Source organism: Perca fluviatilis, chromosome 8 (assembly GCF_010015445.1).
Source record: "Perca fluviatilis chromosome 8, GENO_Pfluv_1.0, whole genome shotgun sequence".
Taxonomy (NCBI): Eukaryota; Metazoa; Chordata; class Actinopteri; order Perciformes; family Percidae; genus Perca; species Perca fluviatilis.
The window spans coordinates 23,909,169-23,929,972 of NC_053119.1; the positions used below are offsets into that span (position 1 = coordinate 23,909,169).

General features: G+C 42.1%; 3 protein-coding genes and 1 non-coding gene across 11 annotated transcripts in view; 1 reads left to right on the top strand and 3 right to left on the bottom strand.

Annotated features, from left to right (window-relative positions):
- Positions 1-7,034, bottom strand: LOC120563922. Of its 3 annotated transcripts, none has more exons than XR_005640032.1 (5): positions 6,649-7,034; positions 5,551-5,704; positions 5,374-5,460; positions 1,451-1,697; positions 1-1,333 (listed from the first exon to the last, which is right to left on the bottom strand). XR_005640032.1 is itself a non-coding variant. In XM_039808436.1 (2 exons), the coding sequence occupies exon 2, from the start codon at positions 1,085-1,087 to the stop codon at positions 281-283; it is 807 nt and encodes a 268-aa protein (XP_039664370.1). In that variant the 5' UTR covers positions 1,088-1,333; positions 1,451-2,650; the 3' UTR covers positions 1-280. The 3 variants fall into 3 exon arrangements, 1 of the variants encoding a protein (XP_039664370.1); XR_005640031.1 differs by having other exon boundaries at positions 6,413-7,034; XM_039808436.1 differs by lacking the exons at positions 5,374-5,460; positions 5,551-5,704; positions 6,649-7,034 and having other exon boundaries at positions 1,451-2,650.
- fanci (FA complementation group I) lies at positions 6,596-19,647 on the top strand. 4 transcript variants are annotated; one of them, XM_039808430.1, is made up of 38 exons: positions 6,596-6,620; positions 8,303-8,402; positions 8,519-8,591; positions 8,720-8,850; positions 9,386-9,539; positions 9,695-9,752; positions 9,971-10,012; positions 10,237-10,360; positions 10,561-10,646; positions 10,739-10,871; positions 10,972-11,052; positions 11,150-11,286; positions 11,407-11,590; positions 11,703-11,790; positions 11,916-12,046; positions 12,164-12,234; positions 12,401-12,515; positions 12,652-12,774; positions 13,051-13,119; positions 13,224-13,325; positions 13,418-13,606; positions 14,055-14,176; positions 14,277-14,438; positions 14,784-14,963; positions 15,074-15,240; positions 15,333-15,409; positions 15,722-15,838; positions 15,911-15,962; positions 16,046-16,173; positions 16,362-16,427; positions 16,527-16,623; positions 16,741-16,925; positions 17,830-17,886; positions 17,967-18,026; positions 18,126-18,200; positions 18,407-18,502; positions 18,660-18,761; positions 19,035-19,174. In XM_039808430.1, the coding sequence occupies exons 2-38, from the start codon at positions 8,310-8,312 to the stop codon at positions 19,095-19,097; spliced, it is 3,990 nt and encodes a 1,329-aa protein (XP_039664364.1). In that variant the 5' UTR covers positions 6,596-6,620; positions 8,303-8,309; the 3' UTR covers positions 19,098-19,174. The 4 variants fall into 4 exon arrangements, with proteins under 4 accessions (XP_039664364.1, XP_039664365.1, XP_039664366.1 ...); XM_039808431.1 differs by lacking the exon at positions 6,596-6,620 and adding an exon at positions 8,020-8,153 and having other exon boundaries at positions 19,035-19,647; XM_039808432.1 differs by lacking the exon at positions 6,596-6,620 and adding an exon at positions 8,020-8,153 and having other exon boundaries at positions 10,975-11,052.
- On the bottom strand, positions 6,666-6,738 carry trnar-acg. The gene has a single exon. It is a non-coding gene; the product is annotated as a tRNA-Arg (tRNA).
- Positions 18,260-20,804, bottom strand: part of polg (polymerase (DNA directed), gamma) — a 10,033-nt gene continuing 7,488 nt past the window's right edge. For all 3 annotated transcript variants that reach the window (XM_039808433.1, XM_039808434.1, XM_039808435.1), the window contains 3 exons: positions 20,368-20,576; positions 20,103-20,263; positions 18,260-19,266 (listed from right to left, as the gene is read on the bottom strand). In XM_039808433.1, the coding sequence (XP_039664367.1) occupies positions 19,202-19,266; positions 20,103-20,263; positions 20,368-20,576 (435 nt within the window). In that variant the 3' untranslated portion in view covers positions 18,260-19,201. The remainder of the gene's footprint in view (positions 19,267-20,102; positions 20,264-20,367; positions 20,577-20,804) is intronic.

Here is a 20,804-nt window from a genome sequence, read left to right on the forward strand (position 1 = left end):
TTAATATAAACATGTCAACTTTATTACATTATTGATCTGAACAAAACCATATGTCTTGAGGTAATGAATAATATTGTTTAGCACAAGAAATGACTAACTATACAAAGGTTTGTTTTGACACCAGGTAGGAAAACAAGAGAATCAACAAACTAACACATTCTGTACAAAGTGTAAAACTTAAAGTGTAAAACACATATACAATGTAAAGCACAATACATAACAGCATAGGAAAATCTAACTAACTATTTACATTATACATTTACATTTTAGATTTTTTTATCTAGTAGATAGTGCCTTGATATTGGCTGTGCCCAGTCTCTGCGGTCCTAAGTTGTCCACATTTCCTGCAAGTGTTGTACTCCACCTTCCTCTTATTAAACCTTGCCTTAGAGGCAGGGCGACCACTGGCAGGTGGAGGTGCTGATGGAGCAAGAGGGGCAACAGGTGTATGGGGGGCACGGTATGCAGGTGTTGGAACAGCAAAAAAAGTGAAAGTTCCTGGGGCTTGAGAACAGACAAAGGTTGCTTGAGGGAAGACAAACAGAGGACCAGAAGCAGGAGGCTGTAGAAAAAGTAGATTCTGTGCTGATGGCTGTGGCATGATAGCCTGTGGGGCAGCGGTGACAGGAACTACTGCCCGCCACTTTGTCTTTGCCAACCCCACAGTGCTTGGGGGCAGGTTGTAAACAAGTTCAGTGCAGTGTGTTTGAGGAGGAGCAGCAGCGCGGGTGTTGGCAGTTGGAAGGGCCTCCGAGGCCACAGCAATATGACCAGGTAGATTTATTCCCTGCAGGATCAGTGTAACATCCTGGCGCTTCACCCGTTTATTATGCCACTGCATCAGGGTTGTTTGATTGATCTCAACCAGCTGCAGTGTAATGCTCTGCATGCTGGCTCCATTACCCAGAATTAGCTGCCGGATTTTGCGGTTATCCTGCAGGACACAAGTCCATTTTGTAATGTAGTCCTGTTCTTTACCATTTACTTTCTTTTTTGGATTCTTGTGTAAACCGCAGAGTCTAATACAAATGGCTTCCACCAAGCGGCAGCAGTCTGGCCACTGGGGGCAGTGGATCCCAGCACACATCGCTTCAAGCTCTCCACATCAGGAGTAAACTCTGCCTCTGAACTTTCCTGCTATGAGCCTGTCTTGGTGCCTGGCAGTGAACACCACCCGTATCTGGTCATATGGCAGCAGGCTCTGCCAGAGGTCAGTGATGGTGCTGACCTGTTGGTTGCTCAAGGTCAAACCAGTATGGTTCTTCAGAGCCACCAGATACTCTGCTAGGCTGTCCACAAGATCCATTCCTGGCAGGTTGTGCTCATCCACAGCCTGAAAAAGGACATCAGACCAACAATTGCAAGTTATCACTAATATTATGTACACAATACTATGGGATAATTCCCCTTTGGGTATTCTTTTTCTTAGCGCTTCTGTAATCCCTCTTACCAGTTGTCCTTCAGGCACGGAGACGGCTGCAGGCTGGGTGGACACAGAGGCAGCAGTAGCAGGCTGGGTGGATGAAGCAACAGACTGGCCTGGAACAGATGCTGATGTTATCAGGCTGTCTGACTGTTGGGTCTAGATCCTGGTCCTCAAAGCCTTCATCTTCCTGCTCCTCCCCCATGTTAGTGGTTCTTGTTGCAGAGGCATCAATCAAACTGCCAGATGATGTGGTGGCAGTGCTGGAAACGACCTGGACGAAAAGAGAAATTGCATGTACAGTACCATACCAACTATTCTGCCAAAAAGATCCATTTTTAATGTTTCAAGTTTAACACAAAGTCATTTCAATTCAGTTTATTTAAGAAGAAGAGAGTGCAAACTAATAAAATGCATTATTATACATGGGTTATACAACATTAGAAAATGGCTACCACATTCATTAACCAATATGTGGAATCATACCTGAGAAGTTTTCCTGGCCACACTGAGGTTGGGCTTCAGCCACCAAACCGTGGTTTGAATAACTGGGGGACTCTGTGATCATTTAACTTGTGACATTTCATCCTCCGGGAGGATGAAATGTCACAAGTTAAATGATCACAGAGTTGTACAGGTCAAAGCAATATACATGTAATTAAAGTGTTTGGAACTTTATCATTGTGAAAGCTACCGTTTGCAGGCTTTGATTCTGTTTATGTTTTTCATTAAATAGTAGTGCTGAGTACCATTTCAGGGGTTAATTTGGGTCGCACTTAACTAGCAGAGGGTACAGCACCAGGTGTAGCAGCAGAGTCAGCAGCAGTTGACAGAGCTGGGCCAGGTGCAGCAGCAGATGTGGCTGTCTGCACATTAGTTTTCTAATAAAAATATCAAAGAAATTCACACCCACATCCACAACATTGACAGTCTCACACATTGTATAACGGACTACATCAATTTCTGTGTGGAAAATGTCGTACTGACCAGGACTGTACAGTGTTTTCCCAAAAATAAACCCTGGATTACGCCTGACATAAAAACTCTTAAGGAAAAAAGGAGGGTCTTTGAGTCAGGAAATAAAGAGAAACTCAAGATGATACAGAGGAAACTGAGAGGGAAGATCAGAGAGGGAAAAAAACCCTACAGGAGGAAGCTGGAGGATCAGCTGCAGCGTAAAGGCTCTGACACACCAACAGGTCTGGCTTCTCCCGAATTTCAAAGCTGACCATAATGGCGGCTCGTTCGGAATACGATCTCGTATTTTACGAAAATAGTTCACTGAAACGTGTTTCTGAGAACATTTTAAGCGAGAAATAGGCCATGCAGTTACTGAATCTGTCTGTTTTTTTGATCGGGCGTTCTGAGAGTTTTGAGAGGCGTTCGTGACGAACGCCTCTCAAAATCTTTCAAACTGATCTTGGTCGATCAAAAAAACAGACAGATTCAGTAACTGTCATTTTAGTACCGCCTCAGCGTGGCTGGTCGTCATAGCGACTGCCGTGGGCGTGGCTTGGTAGCGTTGCATTTCCCCTGACTCATTTCCTGGTTCTCCTTCTCCATAAACAACATGAAATTAAGGACAGGGTTAACTTTTACTGCTCCAGATTTCCCACCTCGGTCAGAAAGAACAGAGGAGACACTTTGTTTCTCTCACTATATGACTCTAGAGTCACTACTTGCTCCGGAGCTAATCGCCGTCACTCTCTCACTGATCCCTTGCTCTATCACCCACTCCCCACACACACACACACATGCCAGCTCGTCGCACACACCAACGGAGAAGTATAAACATCAGGCCACTTGTATGCTACGGAGAAAGCTCTGCGTGGAGCCTCCGCAGGACCAAGAAAAACTTTGTTTCAAAAGAAGCTGGAGGCAGCAAACAACCACCGCTGGCTAAACTATTTAAAAATGCTGGGTTGGTTCAGGACACCCCCGTCTGTCGCTAGCAACGATGACGCAGTGATCAGTGATGATTCTTTCCGACCAATCTGTAGTCTGCAGGTTTTTACGTCACCTTTTAGTATCGCCTCAGCTCGCTTGGAAACTCGACTGAGGTGGTACTAAAAAAAGTACCTGTTAGCAGGTACCAGGGACTTTTTTTTCGTGATGGAAAACCAAAAAAGGCGAGTAGAGTCGAGGCAAGTCGAGCCGGTACCATGTAATGGAAAAGCGCCAAAAGTGGGTGAATGATCTAAATCTTTTCTTCAACAGATTAGATAGGTCAATCTACCCCTCCCCCTGCCCAGTCCTCCCTGCTGCAGCAAACACCACTGTCTGCACCCCCTGGGGCTTGTCCCAGCCCCGCCATCACTTCCCCACTCACAACCTCCAACAAACAGCCCCCCCTCCTCCAACACACAGCACCCCTCCCCCAACCTGTCCTTCACAATACACCAGGTGAGGAGTGAGCTACGGAGGATCAAGGTGAGGAAAGCCGCGGGTCCTGATGGCCTCAGCTCCAGGCTTCTCAAATCCTGTGCAGATCAGCTGTGCAGGATAGTGGGACACATGTTCAACCTGAGCCTGAAGCTAGGGAGGGTGCCACAGCTCTGGAAGACATCCTGCATGGTGCCTGTGCCAAAGACCCCGCATACCAAGGATCTCAAAAGCTACAGGCCGGTGGCACTGCCATCCCACCTGATGAAGACTCTGGAAAGGCTGGTCCTGTTCCATCTCCGCCCCCTGGTGAGCCCATCCATGGACCCACTTCAGTTTGCCTATCAACCTGGCACTGGGGTGGATGATGATGCTATCATATATCTTCTCCACAAATCTCTCTCCCACCTGGAAAAGGCTAGAAGCACTGTGAGAATCATGTTCTATGATTTCTCCAGTGCTTTCAACACCATCCAGCCAACACTTCTGTGGGAAAAGTTGGAGCGGATGGGATGGACCTCTACCTCACTAGATTGATATTGGACTACCTCACCAACCGACCTCAGTTTGTAAGGGCACAGGGCGGTGTGTCTGACAAAGTCATCTGCAGCACAGGGGCCCCACAAAAAAACAGTCCTGGCCCCATTCCTGTTCACCGTCTACACTGCAGACTTCACTTATCACTCAGGAAACTGCCACCTACAAAAGTTCTCTGATGACTCCGCAGTTGGTGGCCTCATCACAGATGGGGACAACAGGGAGTACAGAGAACTTAAAGACTTTGTGGACTGGTGCCAGCGGAAAACACTCTCCACCTCTGCCGGTGAACATCCTGGGTACGGACATCGATATGGTTAAATCATATAAGTGCCTGGGTGTTCACCTGAACAATAAATTGGACTGGACTGACAACACCACAGCACTTTACAAAAAAGGCCAGAGCAGACTGTATCCGCTGAGGAGACTCAGGTCTTTTGGGGTGCAGGGGGCACTCCTGAGGACATTCTATGACTCTGTGGTGGCATCAGCCATTCTCTATGGAGTGGTCTGCTGGGGCAGTGGCATTGCAGTGGCAGACAAGAAAAGACTGGACAGGCTGATTAAGAAGGCCAGCTCTGTTCTTGGTTGCCCCCTCAGCTCCTTCAGTGACAGGCTGCAGTACCCGCGCTGAGTCACGGAGAGGTACCGCAGGTCTTTCCTGCCTGCTGCTGTCAGACTCTCCAGTCAGCACTGCTCCCAGTAGACCACATGGACAAAACACACACACCAGGGCTGATAAAACGTGCAATAAAACATGTGACTGTGCAATTACTGTAAACACATTTTACTACCGGTATTTAATATTTACTCTCTTTAATTATATTTATTATTGTGTGTTAACATGTGTCTTTTACTTTTCTTCTTATCCCTTGCTGCTGCAACAATGTTAATTTCCCCATTGTGAGATTAATAAAGGATTTTGAATCTTGAACCTTGAAAACCCACAAATATAAGTCAGTTTTAACAACATATATTATGGTTGCATCTTTAGTATATTGCTATCATTTAAGTATCCCAATTAACTTTACCTTCTTAGTGTGAAATCCACACATGCAGACCTGTGCTCCACCAAAAAGAGACATCTGCCCCCGATGGTGGCGTGGACACTTCTCTATCTGTAATAAACCAAAATTAAAATTCACCAGAATGTTACATGACATTAATTAATTGTTGATACTTGTTAAAAAACATATAAAAAGCTTTACCTTAATATAGAGGTCATGCCATCTCTTTTGCCTAGGGGCTGGTCTATTCCCAGGGCCAAACCCCTGTAGCGGCAAACCTCCTCAGCCAGGACAGCCATTCATCGTCCCCCTTGCCACAATGCTTCTTAGCTTTAGATGCCATCTGAGATTAACACTGAATTTTTAATAATGTCAATAAGTTAGGCGCTTAATAGGGTCCCTTCATTGTATCCAAAAAGACTAAACTATTGTGTAAGATTTAATCAAATAATTATATATTACAGGCATGACTATGGAATTGCTAATTTCTATCATCTAAATCTATCTACAATTTCTAGTAAAACATTTTGTAACATTGCTAGGAAAAGGGCTTGAGGCATACATGAGGCTTATGATAATCATTATTAATATTATTATATTACAATACAATAGTATATAGTATTTTGTTGTCAACAAATACTGCAGTGGACTGAAGTTAAGGTAAATGTTTGAATGCTAGTCTATAATAATATAATTTAGATGGGATTGATATCAATTCAAGCCACTATCAATTCTGTCTCTCTCTTTCTATCTCTCTCTCTCTCTCTAACGTTACTAACAATCGGCTAAATTATCAGAAACTATTGTGTTGTTTTGAATAACGTTATATAAAATTACAGCTAACGTAAGATACTGATAACGTCACTTAACATAGTTGACGTTACTTTACACATAACGTTTACAGTAACGCAATATCCATGTATCCTGTTGACTTACGTTATACTTTCCTTAACTAGAAAAGTGCACCACAATATGACATCGCAGTCAAATAAATACATAAATTAAATTAACTTTTGACAAGTTTAATACACGAGATTTGCCAGTAATAAGTTACTTTATTTACCGTCGAAAAATACCGAGATGAGTCTTCTTCTTTTATACTGTCTATGGTCTACTCTTGCGATTGCAGCAAAGCGGCCATTGAGCGGAAAGAAAGTTTTGATTGGTAGGAAATGGAGATGGGCGTTGCCGGGAGGACGCGCTTTTTTGATTGGTAAGAAATGGAAGGGAGCTTTGGGTTTGATTGGTAAGAAATGACGTGGACGAATAAGGTAAGATAAATAATACAAAGACTCTTACTTGCAAAGAGAAAATTTCGAGCCAGCCAGGAGTCGAACCTAGAATCTTCTGATCCGTAGTCAGACGCGTTATCCATTGCGCCACTGGCCCGCCATGAGGAGAAAAATATCAATTATCCTTCTTCTTCTTCTTCTCCGATTAATAATTGGCTCTTAAATCAACGTACATAGCTAGGTGCATACCATAGACATATATTATGTGCATACCGCCACTCTCTGTACTAGAGGCCAATTTGCGTTTCCTAGGATGGCGCCCTACTATGTCTTACAAAAGAGGTTACAATAATAAGAGGCGACACTCGCCCGTACACTATGCGCTCAGTCGCCGCCATTTTAGACTGAACTAGCTAAAGTGTTTGCAGATACGTCAAATATGACATTCCTACTCAAGAGAAGGGTTTAATTTGTTTAAAACTGCTAGAAAACAACAACCATGGCAGTCATTTAATCCAAACGCATTCCCTTGTCTTTTTTTTCCTGTTTAACGAAAAGCTGAAATTGAAACTATAGACTGAATTAGTCAAACTGGCTAACGTTAGGCAACATTACTAACATGCTAGCTAACGCCACACTTTTTCTATATAAACTAGGATTTAGCATTGACCTATATTACAGTAAAAGCCACGCTAATGTCTGAATGCCTCGAAGAGACCCTTTTTAAGACAAATATTATTCAGATAATTATTATTATCTCTTTGGTCGTACTCTGCCTCTTAGCTACCTTGGTATTTATGCTGCGTTCCAGACACAATTTTTCATCATAATAAAAATAATAATAATAAAAAATATATATAAATTAATGAATAATGACCGCAGTCGGTCTTTTAACCATACATTCATGATCACAGTGTGTAACATCAGGGCTTTACATACTTCAGGTTATACAAAAGTAAAGAGAGAGAAAAACAATCTTTAAGAAAAATCAAGAGAGCCTTGCAGCATTACCTTACGGATTCGAACCTTGTTACTCATCCCTTCCAAGATCCATGGCCATCCTTTAGGTCTATAGATCATATATCTTATCTTAGGATACATATCTATAATTTACAAACATCACATTTAGCTCTTATTCAATTAAATAAAGAGTTGGTTTTATCAGTAGGCTATCTCCGAATCTTTAATCTTGAATAAACACTTAGCTACTCTCTTCTGAAACTTCCCTTTGAAAGTCTTATTCATCTTAATTGATTTATGTATGCTGTAATACTGTCTCCTTTTGATATCTTTGACTTCCTCTGCCACGAATCTCTCACTGCCTTACTTATTAAGAATTTGGCCTCATCTTTTCCAAAGCGAACTTTCATGACAGTGTTAGCTATTAAATACTGTAATTGTGGGATACTTCTTGCCGAACGTGGCAACCACGAATCAAAACAGGAAGTGTGCGCTGGCGGGAAATTCGTAGGGTTACCAAAAAGGGCTTTGACTTTTCATGGACTAGTTAGCTAGCTAGTTGACTAAATTAAATTGTTGTCATATAGGCCTATCAAATATTGACAAGCAGAGGTAAACCATTTATGTGTGCACTTCTTTTATCACATTTAACATTTAGCTACAGTAACAACAGGCTCGCTAAGGTTGACAACCAACGGGGATTTCTCTGCGTTTACCAGCCGCCTGTGTCTGTGTCATAGACTGTTATGGTCTGTCTGCAGGTTGATCATGAAGGCTGCAATGGATAAAATCGTCCTACTTTCAGATGGAGACAGTACCGTGGAACTTCAGAAGTGCCTGTCGTCTTTTACAAATGACCAGGTAACGCCAAGTTGCCCATCACAATAGATCGCATGCGTCAAAAACAAACTGTCACTGTCCGTAAATCCTGTCGGTTGGTTTATGAAATTCTTCCCCCTCTTTTATCTGCTCTAAAGCTAATCACTGGGATTACGAATTACGCACTAAAGGGTAAGAAGGTTGGCGCCATGATTAAAGGCATATTTAAAGGTAAGAAACGTTACACAGTGCCAACTGCTGTTAGTGATATTAAATAACATAACACAGCTGTTACGCTTACATTTTCATACCTGTAGTCAGAGTCCTTAAAAAAAAGTTTATGTGACCTCTTTTTTTAGGCTCTACACCCAGTTCCACTGAAGGGTCAAACCGCAGACTTCTTGTTTATCAACACTGCATCCCTCTTTGTGAGTCAGGGGATCTTCAGACTGAGGTGGCAGCTGATATCATTGGACTGCTGATGCTGGAGGTAAAAATAAAAAGCCTGATTATTATGATGCTTTTTCTAGAGTATCTGTTTATACAAGACAACACTACAAGTGGCTTTTATTAAAATCATTTCCTCTTCTGTCAAAGGGCAAAAACAAGTAATGACATGTAAAAAGTAAAATAAAGTCTTGTACTGTAACTGGCAGGGTTGTGGTTGTACTGGTCTTTAAAAGTATTAGTCTTTGAATGAGAAATTAAATAACCTGTCAATGCTAATGACTGTTTGAGCTCTTTACAATGCCCAATGCTATTTGGGTATCAACATAATGCTAAAATATCTTAAATGTAGAAAGTATTACACACCTACTGATGAAAAAACAATAGTCTGGGAACATGCACATTTTTTTACAAAATAATTTACTGAGTTGCTGTCCCATCAGTTTTATAATTGTTTGCATTGTAGAAATGTCATTACATATTGTCAACCCTTGTCCCTTTTCTCTGTTCATATGTCCAGCATGGCACAGGCAGATGTCTTTCTAATTCCCATTTTGCTTCCTAAATGTTATACACAGACTCATACACTCCCTGGACCCTCTCTTGCAAAACTGGCATCTCTTTTTGTTGAAGCAATTAAGGTGGGGAAAATGGGCAGTGGCAAATCCCTGGAGCTATTTCCTACTGTGCTTACTGCCCTTTCAGCCTGTGAAGCCTTGTCTTATGGCAAAGGTGAGTGCAAATTACTTGCCCTGGTAAATTTGTCATTTTACGTTGTATCAAACACATCAGCATCGTAGTTAGTAGTGTAATCTACAAGGTGCAAATTTTAAAATATGAAGAATCTCTGTCCCTGGTGGTTGCTTGCTATTTTATCATAACTGTAGGTGAACTCAGTGGCGAGGAATACAAGAAACAGCTGATCAACAGCCTCTGCTCAAGCAGGTGAGGACATCAAACTACAGTATGTAGGTGATGTGCAATTTTACATGGAGTTTTTAAGGAGTCCATGACAGTATTTAACACAAGCACATAACGACAGCATGTTCGCTCCCCTCAATGAGAGACCAAATAACTAAGCCCAAACCATTTCATATGGATCATATGGATCTTTAACAAACCGTAATAGGAGTCACAGGATGTTTGTATTTATTTTCATGCAGATGGGACCCGCAATGTGTCATCCACCTGACGACCATGTTCAGGTAACACCTTTGACTATCAGACCATCACATTCTCAGACCCCTTCAGTCTCCCACATAATAACTTTTTATTTTATTTTTTGTATGTTTATTGAAGTACCTGTTTTTGCTTTAATAATGTTTAAATCAATATAATAATGTTTTATCTGCTATAACTTGCTTCTTGTGATGCCTTTCAGGGCTTGTAACATTAGTCAGTAGTTTCTTGTGTCTGTGTCGGATTTTAGGGATGTGCCCTTGTCATCCGAGGAGCTGCAGTTTTTGGTGGAGAAAGTTCTGAGGATGATGACCAAGCTGGATCTGCAGGAGATCCCCCCACTGGTTTATCAACTGCTGCTTTTATCTGCAAAGGTGTGTGTGTGTGTGTGTGTGTGTGTGTGTGTGTGTGTGTGTGTGTGTGTGTGTGTGTGTGTGTGTGTGTGTGTGTGTGTGTGTGTGTGTGTGTGTGTGTGTGTGTGTGTGTGTGTGTGTGTGTGTGTGTGTGTGTGTGTGTGTGTGTGTATAATCATGTCTCCCTCTGTGTCTAAATATTTTCCCTGCCTCTCTGTTAGGGTTGTAAGAAACGGGTACTAGATGGAATCATCAGTTATTTTAAAGAGCAAGACGTTCGCCAGGAAGAGGAGCAGAAACAGGGAGAGTGAGTGGCTCATACACTACTGTGTTCACCTGGAAATCATACTGCCTACTTTCCTTTTACTGATTCTTGTTTTTTCTCCATTTCTTCCTCAGGAGCCTGGATCTAGAGGTTCAGTCCATTCCACAGGACCAGTTGAGGCACGTGGAGGGCACGGCTATCCTCCACATAGTCTTTGCTATACGACTCGACCATGAACTCGGGAGAGAGTTCCTCAAATCCTTTAAGGTTATGTATAACTCGTGTTTGTTTGTGGTTGAAGTTATTTTTGAAAGTGTGATTACATTTGTTATGTAGAGTGTGCCATGACTCTTGAATTGCAATTTAGCAGACATCCTATGGAGATCTGTGCCCTTTCAGTGTTGCCCTGTTGCTCTCAGTCGCACGCATCCAGCGTTATGAAGAGCAGGTAAGAAATCAATATTATTTTTCCCTATATTCATTTAAGTTTTTATTTTTATTTTATCTTTTCTGTTCACTTATTTTTTGACTCCTGGTTTGGTTAGGTGTTTGACCTTTTAAAAGGGGCCATCGTCAAGAGCTTCAAAGATGAGCAGCTGCAGCTGGCGTCAAAGTTCCTGCAGGACCTCCTGCCTGGGCACTGCAGCGTGGCTCAGATGATACTGGACACGGTCAAAAACAGGTCAGAGCATCCGCTATCTGTGGTGGCAAAGATACACTACTTTATCATCTCCCATCTATCACAAACACAATATTTGTAGTTAATCCTCTTCAAATTAATTCTACACCTCCGCCTGTGCAGCATGTTTGGTTGGGATCATGTGACCCAGGGGCTGGTGCAGCTGGGCTTCTTCCTTATGGATGCATTTGGACCCAAACCTGGACCATTTGGCAAGACCACAGAAGGGTCTGCTTCTACCATAGCCCGGACCCCCACTCAGCAGGCATGTAAGCTGGGAGGACAGGTGCTCCTACAGGGCTTTAAGGTAACAATTGTTTTCTTATTTTATAGAATTATCAATATGTAAATGACTGATAATTGACAACATCATTCTATTGTATTGTCTCACTGGAAGATGTGTCTTTATTCTACAACAGATGCACGAGCCTATCAGAGGCGAGATACTGGAGCAGGTCTTGAATCGATTGGTCACAAAGACAGCCTCACCTGTCAATCATTACTTAGGTAATACAACCTTTAGATATACTGTAAGTCTCAGCTGTCAGTTGTACGCCAGTGTCTTAATTATTCTAGTTAGAGACTAGATTTTGTTTTTCATCCTTCTTTCTTTGTTGTTTCTTTATCATCAGACCTTTTCTCTGACATTGTGGTCTCTGCTCCCATGATCCTCCTGGAGTCATCTTCCAAGGTGACGGAGACATTCGACCACCTGTCATACCTCCCCTTGGCCACTGTTCAGGGTCTACTCAAAGCAGTCCAGGTGCGCGCGCGCCACACACACACACACACACACACACACACACACACACACACACACACACACACACACACACACACGTTTCGATTGTTTAATCATTCTTCTCTGTTTAATCTCCAGCCCCTGCTCAAAGTCAGTATGTCTTTGAAGGATTCTTTGATTCTAGTTCTCCGTAAGGCCATGTTTTCCAGGTGCGTACTGCTTTGCTTTTAATCAGATGAGGTTCATCAGTACAGTTTAATGAATCATGCTTTAGTAAACACATTTGACAGCTTAACAGTAATTAAAATGAGAGGCAGTGTAACATCTCAAATAAAGATAATTTCACTGTTCTCCCCCTATATGACTCTTTGCTAGCCAACTGGACGGCAGGAAGTCTGCAGTGACTGGCTTCTTGTTGCTGCTGAAGAACTTTAAAGTGTTGGGCAGCTTGGCCTCGAGCCAGTGTAGCCAGGCAATCTCCACTAGCCAGGTACAGTCCCAGTTAGACTATGTGTGGTCTTTCTGTAGATGGGTGTGCAAGAATGAATAAACATCCGCAGCTGTGACATGTGCAGTTTTAAACATGGTCTGTTATGTAATATCTGTCTGCCTGAACCCCTGAATAGATCCAAGTGGACGTTCACTCTCGTTATAACTCCGCTGCCAATGAAGCGTTCTGTCTGGAAATCCTCAGCAGCCTGCGTCGCTGCCTCAGCCAGCAGGCTGATGTGCGCCTCATGCTCTATGAGGTTAGAGAGCTTGTTTTAATGCCATGTTTATTAGTTGCTTTTGATTTTTCTACATGTTACAATAACTAACCATGAGTGATAGTTTTGATGAGCTCAACTTCTTTTACTCCACCTTAAGCATAATGCGTACATCTTTCAGCTTCAGAGAAAATCCTACAAAAAAAAAAAATCATTCAATATTTGTAACATGACACTTTTGTGATTACTCTGTACAGCAGATAACATTTAAGGGGTGACATGTTTTACACGGAGAAATCAAATTCTCGTCTATTTCAGGGTTTCTACGATGTCCTCCGTCGCAACTCTCAACTTGCAAGCTCCATCATGCAGACTCTGTTCTCGCAGGTATGTGTGTGTATTACGTGTATACTGTGTTACGTACAATAGCCTGTTTGTCATGTGATCTATAACATGGAGAGCCATGGAGTCTCATGTCTTTGTATCCTTAGCTGAAGCGGTACTACGAGCCTGAACAAGACCTCCTGCCCCCGGTGAAACTGGAACCGTGCATCACAGCACTCGGAGACCAAGTCTACCTCCAGGAGCCACTGGTACTCCCCACTGCATTGGAGCTTTTTTGTGACTGTATTTTTTTTTTTGCTGTGTTAATGTCTTACTATAAATAGTGTTGGTTCCATTTCAGGCCCATCTGGTGAGCTGTACTGTACATTGCCTGCTGTGGCTGCAGAACATGCGCCGAACGGCCAACCCCAAAGATGATGACAGTGATGAAGAGGAGGAGGAGGAAGAGGGATGCCAGTCTGAACTACAGACAATCCTAGAGAGCATGACAAGACGCATGATCAAGAGTGAACTGGAGGATTTTGAACTGGTATGCATTAAAGACAGGAGCGTACACTGTAAAAGAAAACATGTCCACTGAACTCCATTGTGTAATGTTCAAAGGTTCGGCTCAGTCTTTAACTCCTCTACTACATCAGTTTTTCTTTCTTTTTTAATGTAATTGGTCTTACTAATCATGTGTCTCAGTGACCTGCACAAGTCTGTAAGATAGGAAGTACTAACCGTTAATAAAATGAGTAGTCTGGTCGAAGAAAATATGGGAATCCTAAGATGCGCAAGCATAAAGCAAATAAGCATCTATAACTAAGAATTAATTAATGAACATTATATTTTTAAATTGTATCCACTGTCCTCTATTGCCATTGTTCCTCTTTCCTTGTTCCACATTAGCTTCCACGCTTGTCCCGACACTTGCCAGTTATTTGTTGTGGCACTGGAAGCATCGTCTTAAGCCATGTTCTGTCTGTGTTGATCAGGACAAGTCAGCCGAGTTCTCCGTGGGATCTAGTGTTGGGGTGAAGAATAGTATCTATGCTGTGCTGGTGATGGGAGTGTATGAGATCCTTATGGAGTACAACTTCATCAAAGCCAAGTACAGGTAACAACCACGTCTCTTTCTATGGTTAGGACGTTGTAGCTGAAGTGTTGTTAAAGTGGTGCATTTTTCTTATTTGTGTGCTTACCTATGTGCGTTGCAGTAAAAGCCGCTTCGAGGAGCTCATGGAGCTGTTCAACCGCTACCACAAACTGTCTGAGATCCTGAAGGAGAAATCCGGAAAGGGTCGAGTGCCTTCACACAAGACCCCCCGCAGTTTACTCTCTTTGGGCTTCGTATCAACTCTTCTCACTGTGCTCTTTAGGTAACTGCTTTCAGTGGCTATGTTCACATGGATTACTGTTACAAAGATCCCATTTTATTAAATTAAATCATGAAAACAGCTTTTATAAATACTGTATTCATCAGGGAATACACATTGTACACTTTGTATAGCATTGATCAAAAGGACAGTTACAAATACTAAGCAAACTTTAAGAGCTAAAAGTTAGAAATACTATGTAAATAAATGTGCATTAAATCAAGAGTAGTATTGACAACTAAAAAACATTAAAACTATTTATTTAAATAGTTAATTGCCCCCGGATTGTTTGCTGAAAATGTAAGTAGTCGCACAAATGTAACAAACAATTAATTTCTCTCTTTTTAGAGACAGTACTCAGAGCAGAGAGGAGGCTCTCTCAGTGCTTCGCTCAAGTGGAGAATTTGTGCGTTATGCAGTAAATGTGGCTGTACAGAAGATCCAGCAGCTGGAGGAAACTGGTAACACAGATGGCCCAGACGGACAGAACTCAGACAGAACTTTCCGCTTCCTCTGTGACATGACAAGGTCGGAATCCCTTGGCTTCCCTAAATCATAGCATTAAGTTAGACCGTGTTCATGGTTTTGTCGTCTATGACATTGTTTGACCGAGAGTTCTGTTTTTGCATTTTTTTCAGTGTGCTGATGTGGCGTTACACCAACATCCCCAGCGTCGTAGAAGACGCGGGGAGGAAGGAGAAGCGCTCCAGCCTGTCCCTGCTGTGTCTGGAAGGTCTGCTCAAGATCTTCACAACTGGTCAGCAGCGCTATCCAGACAGGATGGCCCAGCTCCTCTCCACCATGGGTTAGACACGCACAGGAAAAAACAACTGTAAAAGCAGTGAACTTTACACTAAATAGTACGCAGGAAGCAATCACATTTTGTGTTTCTCACAGAACTCTCTGAAGACGACGCCGAGCCAGACGATGGCAGCGCTACAGAGATGAACTTCTTTTACATCCGACAGTTTCAGGTGCATCTATACAGAATGGATTTGGTTATTCTCTACTTATTTTAAAAGGTTAAAATTCAAACATTTATTTTCTGATGGAAAAGTGTAAGTCACACCTATCCCTTCCATTTCAGAAATCTGGCTTAATATATTTCCACACTGATTTTTTTGATAGGCTGTGTCTAAGATACACAAGAATATTTCATAAAAAAATGTTGCAGGAGCCATTTGATATGTGGTATACAAACCCACTTGACTTTATCAGACAGCAGTTTTTTGAATGTAGCGAGTACTGTTCGACACTAAAATCACATTTTCCTTGCCCGTCACCAGAGGGCGCTGTTCACACAGTTAAGTGGAGGCGAGGAAGAATTTAACGGCAAAGAGGCTCAGCTGCTGGTCAGCATCTTGAGCGTGCTCTCGCGCCAGCTAAAGCCCTCCTCCCAACAGGTAGGTGTACTCTTAAGTGCACTTATTAATACAACAAACTCTGTAGCACCTGTTCCACTAACACATCTACAGTTTGTGCAGATGATCACGTGGACTGTGAAAATCTGCAAGGAGACCAGTTTTGGTGAGTGACTGCGTACTTAATCTTTGCGTCCATGTTAGCTACAGTAAGGTGTGTTTTGAGATCTGTGTTTTTCTATCTTTTAGAGGATTCTGCTTTCTCCAAGGGCCTGCTCTCTCTTCTCTTTAACCTGCACGTTCTTTATAAGAGTCCTGTAAGCCTGTTGCTGGAACTCTGCCAAGACATCCACAGTCAACTGGGAGATATTGATCAGGTACACACAATTGCACTCTACAGTGTTCAGAGCACAAGCATTTTGGCATTATACCTTCTTTTTTTTTAAACAATTGCAGGGCAGTAGGTGGCATCTGTTGCTACAAGCCATTTATAGTGATTTAAGTACGGGTTGTGTTATTATATATCTCAATTTTTACATTCTTACTTTTCTTCCTGTATGGTCAGGATGTGGAGGTGGAAAAACAGTCTCACTTTGCCATTGTCAACATGAAGACTGCAACCACAGCAGCAGTGAGTGAAGCTTCTGATTTGCTTCAACATCACTGTCTCAGAATCAGTTTGCGCAGTGTGCTCACCATCTTCATTTTCACTTTTAATGTCTTGCCCCAGCTGCTGGTCCTCTCTCAGGTTGACAGAGTGCTCGATGAAGTGGACTGGCTGATCGCCAGAAAGAAAAACCAGACGGCATCTGACAAATCGGGTTCTGGTAAGAAGCCTTTCACTGATGCTCAGTTGGATTAATGGTGAGAGGATAAGGGAAGAGATGCATCTCTTTCAGGGAATGGTACTAAAACTTCTGTGATGTTGCGTCCCTGATGTTTAGGGGAGGCCACCCAGACGACAGGCCAGCACGATCCAATAGAGAAAGCAGTGACGCTGCAGCTCGGGACTCTTTTGACCGCGTTAAATGAGCTGGTCCAGACGGCCCTGCTGCCTGGCACCTGTACCATTACGCTGCTGAGAGAACTGAGTCGCACATACACCACCCTCACCACCCTGGTCAAATATGTGCGTATTTGTCCACTCTGTGATCTCTGTATGAATAAGGTTTGTCTAGTTAAGTCCAAATCGACGTCTTTTCATTTCCGGGATTGTTACCGTGCCGCCGGAAATTCCGCCGGATGTCCGTCACCTTGATTTCTGAGGACTATGGTTAACTGCTCCTCAGATCTCTGCAGGGTAAATCCAGACAGATAGTCTAGCTATCTGTCCAATCTGAGTTTTCTGTTGCACGACTAAAACAACCTTTGAACGTACAGTACAGGCCAAAAGTTTGGACACACCTTCTCATTCAATGCGTTTCCTTTTTATTTTCATGACTATTTACATTGTAGATTTTCACTGAAGGCATCAAAACTATGAATGAACACATGGAATTATGTACTTAACAAAAAAGTGTGAAATAACTGAAAACATGTCTTATATTTTAGATTATTCAAAGTAACCACCCTTTGTTTTTTTTATTAATAAGGGAACAAATTCCACTAATTAACCCTGACAAAGCACACCTGTGAAGTGAAAACCATTTCAGGTGACTACCTCATGAAGCTCATTGAGAGAACACCAAGGGTTTGCAGAGTTATCAAAAAAGCAAAGGGTGGCTACTTTGAGGAATCTAAAATATAAGACATGTTTTCAGTTATTTCACACTTTTTTGTTAAGTACATAATTCCATATGTGTTCATTCATAGTTTTGATGCCTTCAGTTCCTTCCCGAGGCTATTTTGCAGCAGCACCGTTGCTCCGTCCAAGTGATTGGTTTAAAGAAACTCCAGTAAACCAGAGCACGTTTTTCTCCCATCCCGGAATGTTGTGTGGACCAGCCAGACCCTCCTCCGCAGCGCTGTGAAGGAAGGTCTGGCAATGCGAGACTAGTCAAGTTTGACATTAATTAAATTTGTGTCGTTTTTAGTACATCCAGGTGTGTTCCAGCCAGCACGGTGCACTGCCAGCACGCTTTGAAAAGCTGGTGAGTCTGGGGGTGTGGTTTCTCTGTTTTGAATCTTGTAGTAATTCTGATGTCATGCTAACGGAGTGTTTTCTGTGCAGGTCAAACTGTCGGGCTCCCACCTAACACCACAGTGCTACTCTTTCATCACATACGCACAGGTACAACTCAGTCCAGTTCTGTAGAGTCCCTGCCAAAGCTCCAGGTGTTCAGAAAAATGATAATCTTTCATTATGACATTGATCTTTTTTCTATATTAGAGTGGAGAATTTAGTGGTGGAGGTGCAGATGACAAGAAGAAAAAGAAAAGGAATGAAGTGAACACTGCTGCCTCTGTAAGGACATCTCCTATAATTATGTAATTGTTACGATTGTGATTGAGTAGAACAATGCATTTACTTTTGTTTATCTTTATTATAAATATATAAAAAAAAATTATACACTGTACAACTAAAAACATTTGAGCCTCAAACAAATTGGATTTTGAATCCATTCAGAACTTGCTAATCTAGATCTGTTCTTTTTCTCTCTCTCTCGGCAGGCAAAACTCCTGCGTGAGACAAAAGCCATCCCTAACGTGGTCTTCGGTATTGAGCAGTACGAGAAATACCTCATTACACTCTCAAAGAAGTCAAAGGTATGTGTGAATGTGATTGGTTGAGGTAGTTGACAAAATAGGACTGTCAGAATACATAAAGAGACTTGCAAAATACAGAAAGCTCCCTGTTGGTGCTGGGTTATCAGTTAGGCTACTCCTACTCATACTTGTTACCAACACCTGTATGTTTGTCCAGGTAAATCTGATGCAGTACATGAAGCTGAGCACCTCAAGAGATTTCCGCATCAACGCTGCTTCTCTGGACGCAGCCATGCAGGAACAGGACGACAGTCAGGAGGTAAGTGCAATCTCATACCGTAATTAGCAGCTCCAAAGGTCTGCTCCATCTTTCCTTCCACATTCACAGTGCAATTGTATTTCTTCTCCTCCTTTTACGTGATTACATTATTCAATAAAGAAGAGTTGTTTTAACTATGCAGATTGAGCTAATTGTTCAAATATATTTCCCTTGTGATGTTTTAAATGCATCCGTTCTGCATTGAAGTGCTCTGAACACACTAGTCCTGTGATGGCTGAGCTCTCACTGTGTTTCTTCTTCCATTCCTTTCAGACCACAGAGACACAGGATGTAGAGGAGACACACGAACCCAAACAGAAGAAGAGAAAACAGTGAGCGAAGCCTCTGTTCCTTTGTTCGATAAACACTTCTCCAGATTCTTCACTATCTTGAACTGCTGAACAGCTGCTCTGAATAACAGTCGCTTTGCCCACAAAGTGCTATCTTCCTTTCTTCAGAGAGCCTTTGGTGATGTCAATGATTTGGTATATGTCCAAGGCCTCACCTGTGGAAAGTTTGCACACATTGTTTAACACTCTGGTTGTGTTTAAAAGAAAAATGTATTTTGTATATGACATGTATTTTGAAACACGGGAAATGTCAATTGTATCTGTTCTTTTTGACCAATGTCAAAACTGTAATTTTTATTTTACATTGTTTGAAGATTTGTCAAGGATTAGCGATCCAATCTAGATCATCGGTTTTAGAGAAAGTACAGTTGTAACTACATATAGTAGTACTTTAAGAGGCAACTACTTATCAGTCCTTGGCTACACAAAGGGAACAGGTGGATCTATGGTTTCCAATACACGTATATGAATCCTGAAGAGATTTTCAGCCTAGCTTTATATCAAGTGCTGTTTTAAAATAAATATTTTCTCTCTTATTCTGTTATTAATACTGTTCTTTATATTGTGACTTGCATTGCATTTTACTAAGCCTTTGTAATTCATTCTGTTACATTAATAACTACATTGTACATTATTTAAGTAGACCTTTTTACTCTTTTCTGGCCAGGTCACACAAGGCTGTGTAATGCAGTGTAAACTGGAAGGTCACTGGAAAATGGCATCTTGGCTTTGATATAGTTGTACAGTTTGATTTTTTTGACTGAGACGTGTGGATGTACGTGTAGTTTTACAGCAATATTTTTTGTATGAATTCATGTTTAAGGTACCCTCAAAAATAACAACTTCTTTAAATATACACAAAATGATTTGTTTCACACCTGCAGGGCTTTGATCCTTTTACCCTTCTGCTTTTTTTATGCAAATTGTTTATATCACACATTTGTACTATACCTCATACTACAGAAAAAAAATGATGGTGTGCAGAACTCACCAGGTGGTAGGCCGTATCTTCTTTCCAGACCTGTGGGGTTGGAGGGGGTCACACAGTTCATGGTGACCTCCTTCCTCAGACACTGGTCAACGTCAACTGCACTGAAGAAAGCTACAGACTGGGGAAGGTCCTGCATGCCTAACGCATGGGCGAACACACTCCTGCAGGAGACACAAGCACGCGCTCAGAGAAGCTGTCAAGTTTACAGTCTATTCTATAGTGGACATTCTGACAGGGAAGAATAAATACTAAGCTGCGAGCAGACCTTGTTAGCAAGTTTGTGATCTGAAGTGCCAGCGCTGCTCGGTAACGGTCTTCGCTGCGAACATGGTACCGCACCTCATCGTGGATGCTGATGCAGAAACGGCCGTCGATGTCGTGCTCCTCAAAGAGCCACTTCATGGCCACCAGCATCAGGTGTAGGTAGTCCACTGCAGAGCTCTGGACCACCCAGTTCACTCTGCTTGTGATGAACTGACAAAAGAAATACGGCAAAATCTTACTATAAAGACAAAGAGGAGATTCTGTGGTTCAGAGACCATTAGCAGTAACACTGGACCTCATCCAGTTCTTGCTCTATATAATGTATATTAAATTCATTATTTAGGAAAAAGCCTCCATTTCTATGCTAATAATGTCTTCTTTAAAACCGATTTGGCTGCTCATGTTAATTGAATGCCACCATTTTGATTAGATTAATGT

Coding starts and splice junctions, on each gene's coding strand:
- LOC120563922 (XM_039808436.1), bottom strand. CDS start 1,087: ATGTGTGCTGGGATCCACTGCCCCCAGTGGCCAGACTGCTGCCGCTTG.
- fanci (XM_039808430.1), top strand. CDS start 8,310: ATGAAGGCTGCAATGGATAAAATCGTCCTACTTTCAGATGGAGACAGT. Junction 11,591..11,702: donor TGCTCCTACAGGGCTTTAAG/GTAACAATTGTT, acceptor ATTCTACAACAG/ATGCACGAGCCTATCAGAGG. Junction 15,241..15,332: donor CCAGCTCCTCTCCACCATGG/GTTAGACACGCA, acceptor TGTTTCTCACAG/AACTCTCTGAAGACGACGCC.